General features: G+C 43.8%; 1 protein-coding gene across 1 annotated transcript in view; it reads right to left on the reverse strand.

The window, feature by feature from the left end:
- Nucleotides 1-10,896, reverse strand: part of NIPAL2 (NIPA like domain containing 2) — a 49,125-nt gene extending 38,229 nt beyond the window's left edge. The window contains 3 exon segments of the mRNA XM_057366231.1: nt 10,534-10,745; nt 10,748-10,796; nt 10,798-10,896. Coding sequence (XP_057222214.1) covers nt 10,534-10,745; nt 10,748-10,796; nt 10,798-10,896 — 360 coding nt within the window.
- Nucleotides 10,897-12,329: the final 1,433 nt, after the last annotated feature.

A 12,329-nucleotide genomic window follows, 5' to 3' on the forward strand; every position in this document is an offset into this window, starting at 1 on the left:
GTACAATGTAAGGTCCAAGCCAGACCACTCCAAGCCTAGGTATATTAACCCCCAGAAGCTACAGTCTGGCTCACTTGAGAGACTGTGCTGCTCCCGTCCCTGCTGAATGTGGCTCCCCAGACCCTGAAACTGAGAGCCAAGGGGGTGACACAAGGGTTATGGGGAGCTGGAGGCAAACTCAAAAGGGAGCTATCAGAACAAGTAGTAAATAGTAAATAAATGAGAAAATAGTGCTGTTCAGTGTTACATCAGGCAGGGCAAGGCACAAGGAGAACTCTTGGAAAGATGTCTGACTCTGCATGYACACACAACCTGTGCATGTACACACAAAGGTGCCTCTAAGCCAAGCACAGATAGCTCATTCCCTCTTSTTATTGTAGTACAAACCTTGCTGAAGAACAAATGAGCTATTTCTGACTCCACCTCAATCAGAAACAGAAAACCCTGACAGAAATGTAACCAGCTTAATACATTATTTACCAAATCCTCAAAAGAATTTTTATATAAAAATCTCCCTTTACCAGTTGAGAGGAATGGCATGCCTCTTCCAGCATGCACCTCTCCAGCATAACTTTCAAACAAAGGCAGGCTTGTCCCCCATTCTGACTCAAATAATCTTCTGTTAGCTGTCACCAACCCTCCCTTTGATCTTACAGGAAGTGCTTCTCCATGTCACAACCTGAGTGAACACGCTCAGCTGTTGAAACACGGAGTCACACGTCAGACAGGGGTAAACACAGGCAGGAAATGACAATGCTTCCAAGCCAGTGGCATTTCASAAATATTCTAACACGAGTAACAACAGGGGAGGGAAACAAGAAAAGACCTGACTGCATTTAGAATGAAGTTGCAGCCATTTGTCAAAAGAATTACTTGATTTTATGGCAGGGGAACAAGCAGCCCAAGGGCCCTTCCAGGCTGCTGTTCCTGCAGAGGAGGAGTGCTCTGCACTAGCTCCTTGCTTTCCTTCCTGCACCTCTTGCACTTGGCTCTTCTATTTTCATTTTCAGAGAGTGTTAATCATTTACAGATAGTCCCTAATGCAAAAAAAAATGAGTGGACTCCAGAAGGCAGAACCTTCTGCTTAGCAGCAATATTCATTTAAATATAAACAACTGCTAGATTATCAGTGATGATCTAAAAACAAGAGGTCCTGCACTCTCTGAAATATTCACACATATCTAGATGGGAGCATACACACACAAACACACARCTGGATGCTTTTAATTTGCAGATACTTATGTTCAAAACTGTGAGATGCAAATCTTGGAATAAAAAAATAAACTCATTAAAGAAATGGTCTCACATGGAAGCATCTTGCAAGGGCCTGAGTTATAGGTAGCAGGCTCGCATTTGTTCAGTTGTCTCCTGTGACACATTATAGCTGTGCATTTTGACCTTTTACTACGAACTGTAGTTTACTGATTAAAAGTATAAAAGTATTATTAGCATTTTGCAATTCATGGTGAGTGCTGYCATGAAGAGTAGGCGTCTAGTTCACAAAAATCCAAAACATCTACCTCATAGTTGCCTTCTGCTAGAGAAAACTAAGATCAGTGTMCTGAATGATCCCTTCTAAGCTCCTTTAACACTTTTTTATATGTTCTGCTGTACTTACATAGATAACAAGGTGGTTGTTTTGCCCGTAGTTTTTAGTACGGCTGGTCTTTCAGCAACTGCATCTTATGTGGAGTCTCCAATATGGCACTTGCTGTCTTTTTCTCTGCTATTTTAGCGTTAGTATAGGATTTAATGGTTATAGACCTTCTTCTTGACAGGGATTACTATAGAAAYGGGGTCAGGAAAAATTTCTTTTCAGGAATTAAAGAAATGAAGGAGAACTGAGCACCCTTTTCACAAGTCAGATGCTATTATCTCTCACATGCTTTTTAAGCCATGCACTGCTCTTCAGTTTGTCCTGGCAGTCTCTGATGTGTAGTTATCCCAGCAGCCAGCAGCTCAGCCTCACACAGCTGGAGCCACTCTTCCAGAAAGATGGGGGAGAAAATTGGAAGGGTGAAAGTGCAAAAACTTGTGGGTTGAGAKAGRGACAGTTTAATAGATAAAGCAARCACCATACGAGAAGTAAAGCAATACCAGGAATTCCTTCACTGCTTCCCAGTGGTGTATGAGTGTTCAGCCATTTCTAGGAAAGCAGGGTTCATCATGGCTGATGGTTACCTAGGAGGACCAATGCCAAATGTCCCCTTTTCCCTTTTTTTATCGCTTTATATGCTGAGCATGACWCCACATGGTGTGGAATATTCYTTTGGTCAGTTGGGATCAGCTTCTTGTGCATCCCCAGCCCACWCACTGATGGGGCAGTGTGAGAAACAAAACACACCTCAGTGCTGTGCAAGCACTGCTCAGAAATAACTAAACATCCTGATTGCTAGCAATACTTCTCTGTCACAAACCCCAAACATAGATCACAAAAATTTCTATGAAAACCACTAACTCTGGTGAAAACTAGTACAATAGTAAAGAGATGGAGCTAGAGTCTTGATCAGGTGAAAGCTGCTATTATTTGTTCAACTGAAGCTTCTGCAGACACTACAAACTTTGCTCTTGGTCATCTTGACATGATGACTGAGTCATTGCTGCATGGTAACACAGACAGTGAATGATAATGTTTGTGGTGCTTTAGTCACTGCTGGGAGCAAAAACTGTCACTGACAGAGAGAGAAACAAAGGAAAGAGAACATTGTGATAAGAAGTCAATAGATACAAGAACCCTGTGACAATTACAAAGCAGAAAAAAATCCCCAAACCCACAACAATGCCCCCAAYAAAAATGAGAGAGAAACATTGCAAAATAGCAGGTTGCAGTCATGAAGTAAATGGCATCACCATCTATCTATTCCCAAGCTGAAGCCCAAAAAATTAAAATTAAACTAGGTTTTAATTGAGAGTTGCTTGTGTGGATACAAGTCTTTTATTTACATAAACCCCATATTTTGGTTGCTTTTCACAGTGGAGGTATCCTTGGTCGTTGAACAAAAAGGCTTCAATTGTGATCTGCATCAGCTGGCAAAATTGCTTTGTTTTGAACAGGATGGCAGTCAAGTCATCGGACATGTTATCTGTGACTCTGGTGGAGATTTCAGCAGCCATGAGTCCGATTTGGTTCTAGGGAATTAAATGTCAGCAAGAGGTGGCCTTGTCCACAAAGGGATKTGTATTTCTATGTTACCAGTTCACCTCAGCCACCACGAAAAAGCCCTGTCCAAGGAGCCAGTATTTGCTTTGCTCTGAGTCATTGTTTTCCTGTGTGGAGGGAGTTCCTCCASACCCTGCCCTGCAGCAAAGGCCTCTACATTGCAGGGCTGTTTCTGCAAAGCACAGCMGGATACAGAGGGGAATATAGCCGGGGAGTCACTGGGTGCCTCATCCAAGGGTTAAACTCTAATGATTCTGTGATTTCTCTCTATCATAGCTCCATAATCTCTCTTCATTTCCCCATTATGGGCAAAGCAGCTCATATCACAAAATGAGGCCAGATGTAAATCAACCACGAACGTCATTGAGGAGAATGGAGTTACACCAGTATAACCTCAGCTTAAGCACCACACATCTGTTTAGTTTGATATTGACTATTTACTTTTGAGCACACTGCAAATATCCTTTTCTTAAGAGCCCTGTTCCAGGCCTGGGGTTGATTCACACACCAACTGGCTGCTCTTTGAAGCTTCTGGCCACATGTTTCAAAGTCCATATTAGTCAAAGAATGGAAAGCATATCTCCCAACTGCTCACATTAGTGAATGCMATTCTGGGACAATCTGTGGTGACATTATAAACATGAGCACAACCGTTTATACATGTCACCAAAACTCCAAATGAATAAACACAGTCTCCAGTTACCATGCTAGTTAAAGGTCCTCACCTCTCTTATGACTGAAGTGTCAGTCTGCTGTTTGTTCATCTTTCTAAAGCCTTGTTTTTTTAGTTTGGTGAGATTTGTACTTGAGTAATTTGAGTTCTTTTGATTCCTTCWAAAAGGATACAGCAGACTGTTGGGGACAAGCTAGGATAAGGTTCAGACATCTTTTTTATTGGTGACCAAGGCAGACTTCAAGACCAGAGGAAAAGAAAGACCATACTTAAGCTCCAAAAAGCAGTGAAGTCTTTGCATCACAAAACCATAAGGGGCWGGTGTTACAGGTGAGATTTTACATGAAAGACAAGTCTTATTTTAAAAATTACATCAATGAGTGTTTTCTTGTCAACAGACAAACTGCTTCATCAAGGAGTCAAATGAGTGCTAGGGCAAATGAAGCAGTGGAAGCACAGATTCAAGGTGGGWGCAACACACTGCTTTGTGTGGCAGTGATGGATCCACACAGCAACCTCATGAAATCTCAGGAGCAGACAGGTGCTGGTATGAGCAGGCACATTTTTCATCCTTMATCAGTTTGCAACTCACAGACAAGGCTGTGAGACTCRAAAATCAACCCAGTACCTCAGCCAATTTAATTTAAAGTCCATTATTTGTAGACTAGTTGAGAAGATGGGGACAGGACGGCAAAGCTCTACATTGAACCAGGCACCTCCAAAGCAGTGACTGTAGGGATTCAGATTCATCCCATGCCTGRTCTTTACTATTCAGTGCTGACTGAGGGAAGATGAGGACTTGCCTTGCTCTTCTGGCTCCATTCTAAATCTGATTCTGCTGCTATTGAGCAGTGCCTGTTTTAAGTCCTCTAGTCAGTGGCTAAGCTGGATATCAGACACAGCCTGCACTATGCACTCAATCTTTCTGTAACATAGATTTTGAAGCAGTCCAAAAGAAAACTAAATCCTGTGCTTGGTAGAATATGTGTAGTTAGTGACTCAAGTTTCTTTGAATTTGTCTTCTGCACCCTATTTCTGACAAATGACAAGTATTCTAATGTTCCTTATTGCCTAGAAATTTCCTAATTAACATTCTCAAACCTCTTGAAACAGATTAGTGTAATTAAAAAGCTCCTGTTTAACTTGCTGTCACCTCAATCATCAGTGAAAAAAAAAAAAAGATAAAAATTCAAGTGCAAATGTTCTTTAATATTCTCATAAAAAAAATTAAAACTCATTTTACCATAGCATCTGCTGGGAAGGAAAGCATTGAAAACAGTCTAAGATTTGTGAAAAATAGTCCAATGAGAATCAGACACTTGGACAAGCCATAGCTGGTGTTTAGCACGGCCCCAATTCTGCAAGAGCATTCATTTCCAATGTCCTGGATGAGATGTCCAGGAAGAGCCACCAAGGCTGCTTCAAAATGAACTGTGAGGGATCAGCCTAAATCAAAGSGTTTCACTCATCAGCTTCTGTTGTCTGTCAGGCTAGGAAACACTCCTGCAAGCAGGTCTGCCAGCAATGCTGGAGAGAAGAAATGTCCAAATGAACAAATGGACTATAAGCTCTCCCATGAACAGCACTTGCTTTGAGTGTGTGCCCCAAGCTCAGAACGTGGAGCTGGGTGGGTTTGCTGTTATCTGCTGTTATTCACCACGCTGGGCTTAGCAGGGAAAGTGCCACAGGCACATGACTCCTTCAGGCTTTGTAGGAGGRGCCCAAGCAGGATAGTAGAGGCCTGCCAATAACACAGACTAGAAAATTCTGTTCTGGGACCCAGAGATGTGTCTGGTGGAAACCAGATGAGCAGGTCACTCCTCGAGCAGGCTTATAAAACTGCAAACTGCCTCCAGTCTTTGGGCTACTTCCCCACTGTTCCAGACCTGCTGCCTCCTCTATATTCAGAGGTATAAACAGCTCCGTGGTTTACTCCCACTCTGCTTGCAGTAGTTGATGGGAAAACCCCTATATTTCCCCATGGAATTTGAGAGCTGGGATAAAGAAATGCTTGTAGCACTTTGTAGTTGCAAAGGGACAGGCAAGGGGTAATGCTCTCTTGTGTTTATTTCCCYGCCTTTGAGTGCTGAATTTGTTCCCAAGCAGCAGCTGATCTCTCTAAGCTGGAGGCTGCACTCTATAAGCTGTGTGCTCATTTCACACCAGAGATGTGATCTTTATATCTGCAGGGACAGTTGATGTTCAGCAAGGCAGAATGGATGTGTGAGACTGAAAAAATATATGGATGATACTTTTTAACCAGTGTTGAATTTTGCCTTCTCAAGTCAGCTTCTTGTCACACTAAAGCTCATCAGAACACAGCCCTCAGCAGATCAAACCCACAGCTCTGGCTGAGCTGAGACCCTGGGTGCAAGCTGGCCCAGCTGACAGTCCTGCATTTATGAGCCAAATTTTCCAGCAGCAGATAGTTAAATGTGGACTAAACCATGGAAAGTTGGTGGATTCTTGACAGCAGAACAATGCCAGAAAATCGTGCAGTACTTCTTCTTGCTTCTAGTGCAATGGGCAGAAACTGGAATATAGGAGATGCCTCTGAATATGAGGAATAACTCCTTCACTGTGAGGCTGCCCAGAGAGGGGAGACAGGCTGCTGTCTCCTGCCCTGGAATGACTCGAAAGCTTTCTGGATGCAATCCTGAGTAATGTGCTCTAGAGGACCCTGCTTCTGAGCAGGGAGGTGGAACTAGATGATCTTCAGTGATTCCTTCCAACCTTACACATTCTGTGATCATGTGCTTCATTATAATAGTTAAGTTTTGAATTCCCCTGTGAGAGATTCAAAAATGTTGTATTTGAAGGGCTGAACAAGGTACTCAGCTCCTAAGTTTTGATTTATTAGGGCTGAAAATAATACACATTTTCTTAATACCTAAGAAATGGTATGCATTTTCTCCCAAACTTATTTCTCAATAAGATGAAGGGAACTGAAACTGCATGAGCACTGAAATATGACAGGTAAAGGACAACAGGATGAAACAGAGTCAGTGTTTTGATACCCTTGTTCACTTTCAGTGAACAGTTTTAGAATAAAGACCTGGGGGAATGGTGTTGAACAGGAAAAACTTTTCACTGCACTTCTCACAGGTTAATACACCAGCAGAAGGCTGGGTGAGGACATTTATCTCTGCTTTCCCCATGCTCAGGGACTGGTTTACTTATTACTCTGAAAAATTTAATATCTTCAGTGCATCAGGGAGCAGACGGGAGACTGAGGTATCCTACAGAGACTGAAAAAAGGGCATTGAAAAYCCCTAGAAAACCCATGAAATGGGGGGCAAAAACGGCAGAAAGGCTTTAAKGRCTTTTMTCTTCCTTCTTGCAGAGGAAAGATRTCCTGAATGAAACCCACYTGYGCTGTGGCCATGCTGCCTTTTGACTCCCAGCCACACTTCCTGTGGACACCTTGACTTGCTCTAGAGCTTTTCCTGATTGGAAGCCATGGTTGAAATGTCATTGATTATTTGTTTAAAATATCCTGATTAATGTTTGTAGGGATGTACCATGACATTTTTCTCTGGTGGTGGTGCCAGCTAAAGAGACCCTCACCGTTTCTGGGGTGTCCCCTCAGCCAAGGCAAATGGAGAGAATATCTGTCTCTCCATGGGGACAGCTCTCTGCCCACCTTGGGTCCCTCACAGCACAGGGGAAGCAGCCCCCATGGTGTCAGAAGTACCAGCAGGGACTGTGCTGCCTCTGGAAAACAGGACCASATGATGCTCCCACCCTGCTGAGGCTCAGTGGCACTGGACATCAAGCCTCATGTTGAAGCACTGAAGATGTTTTTCTGGAACGGAATGGGATAAAACCTTAATTGTGGGATTCCACACAAAATCTAGGTTTCCTCTATATGATAGAAGGCAGAGTAGAAAGACCTCTACAAAAATGAGCTTAATCTGTGGGATTTCTCATCACTCCTGATAGCAGCCACTGCCTGTTGATGAGACCACAGAAGGGATCACCTGACAGGTGTCATACACTGTGAGGGGACAAGAGGCCACAGATCCATCTGAAGGAACTGTCAGCATTGTCAACCCCTAAAGACAGAGCCGAAATGATTTATTACAACAACCCACAAAACAAGACAATCTTTCTGGGTGACTGGGCAGCCAGTAATAACTCTGAGTCTGTAAAGAGACAGGCAAATAGGGAAAAAGAAGCAGAAGTGAATTAATTTTCTGTCTCTTGAACGACTACACTCAGTGTCTACACACAACAGACACCTGAAATGTTGAGTTACACAAGAGTTGCTATGGGGCTTTGAGCAGCATGGTCTAGTGGAAGTTGTCTCTGCCCATGGCATGGKGTCCTGCCTATAAGRYCCATTCCAACCCAAACTATTACATCTATTACATTCTGTTACATCTGAGCTCTCAAAGACTGTTCTCATCCATCTGTTTCCTCCTTCTCTAATACAAAGTCAAACCAAGATCAATACTGTAGATAATAATCTCAACTAATCTTGAAAATTGTTTTTGTCCATAAACAACAATTTTGGAAATAAGCAAAAAACCTTTGAGAAGTCCTGGGGGAAATAAAAACGTATTACACTGAGGCAATTACATACACTTTCTATTAAGCAGACAAAACCCACATGTTGTAGCTTCTTACATTCATTACTCCAGCAGACACAAAAATATTGCAATATTAGTTTGCAGGAAATACTTCAGGTAACTAAGTACATATTTCATCAGATTTTACTGCACCATTAAACACACTCATGTCCCATAACACACCATATACAGGGAAGGCTGAGGGAGCATGSGCTTGGGTGTTGCTGATTTCAGAAATGCAGCTCCTCAAGCAGTATTAACCAAGCTCTATCCATGCTGGCATCAAGGAGAAATCGACCTCCCCCTTTTTTTCCCATGACCATGTGTGCCCCCTTCTACCCTTATGCCAACAGCTATATCCAATCAGCCTGATCAGGGACCTCTCAGGAGGATAATCCAAACTGAAACAAAGAAATGTAATACCAGCATGAAGAGGGATTCTACTACACAGCCACGTGGACACAACCACTTTAACTTTCCAGGGAGCTGAGCATTTGCAGACATAATTTAAGGCTTAGCCCAGTGCCATGGATTCCCCTAAGGAAAGTGTCAGATCTGCTGCTCCTGTGTAGATGTCTCTGATGCCCATGTGGCACCAGGCAACTGCAGTTGGCAGATGTCTGGGAGCTCTTGAAAGGGGMTCTCACTCTTTCAACTCCTGATGGGGTTGAAAAATATTCCCCCAAAAGTAACTCATCTCAGCTGTCCTGAGATGTTTCCAGGCAGATGAGAGCTGGCGCAGTTATGGTCTCTTGTAGAGGGAGAAAACCAAGAGCTCCTTTTCAAACCAAGAGGACAAAATGACCTCAAGAAAAGGAGAAGGAAAAGAGCCCTGTGTGAAGACCTGAAACTGAGTTGACCYACTGAATCACAGCTGGAACAGCCATGAATGGGAGGAGAAAATGGTTTCTGAGGCTTCCAAAAATGTAAAATGTGAAAATGGGAGAATTTAAGTGTTGGAAAAGTTAAGGTTTGGGTCAACATGAACCATACTTACCCATACTTACTTAACCATAGTTACCCATTACTGCTCCAAAGCTATGACTGAAGTAAATAAAAGGACGGAATATCAGTCTCACCCATAGACAACCAAGCAGCTCTCAAAAATKATTAAGGTCTACTCAGAAAACTACCTCTTTAAAAACCAGCAATACTCATGCACCAATGCCAGGGAGTACAAGAGCAGGGCCAGGAGGTTTTCCTAGCAAACAAGAAAAACCCACCTTGACATGCAGGTGGGTGCCCCCATGCCAAGGCAGCTCCCTGTTGCTGCCAACCTCTGGCAGCTGTGCAAACTCACAGCCTTGGGACCCCAATTCACAAACCCACAGTGAAACCATTGCTCCACATTCTTGTCTCACAATAAGAGACCCCAGCTCTGCTCCTGGGAATCACTGCCRTCAGACATCAGCCAAGAATCCTGCTGCACCAGGGACCTGAGCACATGGTCTGAATGTTCTGAGAACATGGGGGTGAAAAATGCATCCTACCAATTGGAATCCACCTGGTAGCAAATGGAGAATCCAGAGGGGAAAGGTTTTGGGACCTTCTTCAGGCTATCACTTGCTGCTGGGCAGCTCCTAGAGAAAGGAGAGCAGCTAGTTGCAAGCCATTTAATGCACGATTTATACCAATACTTTACATTGTGAAAAAGTGGTTTGCCTCTTATGCAGAGAAAACATGAATGTTGAGTATCCTTCCCAACATTGCCTTCTAGTTTGTGAAACAAAAATCAGAGRAAAGGTAAAGGATTTAATCAACCTCCAATTCATTTTTATTGCTAGCAGATGCTTCAAATTGCCAGTTCTCAGGGGCTGCTTCAGTCTCTCTTTTGCAGTTGCCTAAATCCATTGTCAGCACTGACAGCGACAGAAACACAGATGACAAAAACCAGTGATACTCTAGTGCAGAACAGCACAGCTCTGCCCAGTTCCTACTCAGAAAGGACTGCTCGGAGCGAGAAGCCAGGGCAGAGCAGGCTGAAAAACAGGGTGAAGAGGGAGCAAAGCCAGCAGGAAACAGGTGCTGGAATGGGGCTCTTCAGAGGACACAGGGGAGAGGCTGAATTCAGTGTCCCACTCTCCCCAGGCCCTCTGGTTCCGGGGCCACCCTGCACGGTGGGCACTTACCTGGTGTGAGCTGTACCAGGGGCCAGAGAGGGGCCCAGTGCCGCTGTCCGGCCCCCCAAAGGATGCATTCCGAGATGTCTGGGATGATGTCCATGTCCCTGCCCTTGGGCCCCAGCCACCAGCCATGCCATGCACTGTCACACCAGTGGGGAGGGGTGGCTGTGAGCAGGGACGGGCAGGACGTGGACGTGGCACTCTCTCCCTGGTGTGGGAAGGCTGCTCACAGGGGTCACTCTGCAGGAAGGGGTGTRCAGCCAGGGCTGCGATTGCTGGTGTGCACAGGAGACCCTCCTGGGGAGCAATTGTAGCACAGGAGAGGAAGGGCAGCTTGACAGAARGTTGTGCTGCTCCTTCCCAGGGCATTCAGGTGCCTTTTTTTTTCTCTCTGGTTTCCCCAATGCCCCACCCTGCTSTGAAAAGGCAGCCTGGGAATTTAACTCCTTCAAATCAGTGCCTAAATCTAATGGTTAACTATTAATTCCTCACTGCTAGATTGCAAAACTTAGAAGTTGTTCTTCCCAAAGGCATGTAGTCGCTCACATAAATTCTTACTTATGTCCTGTATTTTTCTCTTGTAACTATTTCCTGARTAGTTTCTTTGCAGAGACTTCAGGCAATGAGTTTGTTCCCAGTCTGTGGCTTTATCCATTCATTCTTTTAGTTTTGATTTGATAATTTAAGTTCTCCTGGGGAAAACAACAACTAAACRAATTCATTAAAGGGAGAGTAGAGGTAGCAAGGGAGGAGCTTGGTGGAATTACATAGCAGACAGAAGCAGGCTCCTAGAGGAGCAAAGAAAGCAATATTAAGGCACTACATCTTCAGGCTCTGGACAGTACAACTGCTTGCAATCCAGAGAGCTCACACTGTACCTTGGAGGAACTGACTTGTATTAGTATTAGTGCTTAGCTGGGCTTGAAAATGCCCAAAGTCCTGACAATCACTGCAGCAAAGGTCAGCAGGCAGTTATTCTGCTCCCTGCTTCAACAGTTTTCTCCTACATTTAGGAAGAACAGGCATCAATTGCTTAGTCCCAGTGGGACTGGTGTTCCTACCATCAGCAAGAGGCATCCAGAGAGTGAGCCAGTCAGTGTGCAAGATAGCAGGCTGGGGACYGAGCTTCCAGCAGGCAAGGAGATATGATCCCTAATAGAAATAAGCAGCAGCAAAGCTGAGAAAGTAATGAGGATATAGACCCTCAGTGTGATTAATTTGGTCAAAAATGGAAGAAACATGAAATTACAGGAAAGAGCCTGAAGTTAAATTAATACTCTCCAACTTGAAYACATAATGTGTTAGCCAGAAGGATGTTATTTGAATCCAGACAGATATAGAAAAGGCAGAAGTGCAAGSCAATGCTTCAGTTTGATGATGGTATAACACCCCAAAACACAAAATCTTGCCTTATAACAATAGATGTTTTGTTCATATGTGTGCCCTAACTTGAAATACCAGTTTCTGTGATCGCTGCTCCAGTGAGTCCTTTGTAAATACTGGAATTAGCTGCAGCCATGTATATATAGGTRCACTGGAAAAAAACAGCTCCAGTATTTCATGGCTGTGTAAATTCCCGCAGACTATTTTTACAGTGTTGTGTAATTATTCTCTGCAGTCTAAGCTTACATTATACAAAAAATTGTAGGCAATCTGGGTTATGGTTGCAAAAAAAAACCCAGTGCAGTGAAACTGGAGTGTGAACTGCTGCAYTGATATTTGCCCCGTCTAGAGAGCTGAAACAATAGCCCAGAGGGAAGTGTGAAAGGACCCATTCTTCTAACTGGAGCGCTAAACTGGAG

Source organism: Malurus melanocephalus, unplaced genomic scaffold (assembly GCF_030028575.1).
Source record: "Malurus melanocephalus ecotype Western Australia unplaced genomic scaffold, MMel_1.1 scaffold_62, whole genome shotgun sequence".
Lineage (NCBI taxonomy): Eukaryota > Metazoa > Chordata > Aves > Passeriformes > Maluridae > Malurus > Malurus melanocephalus.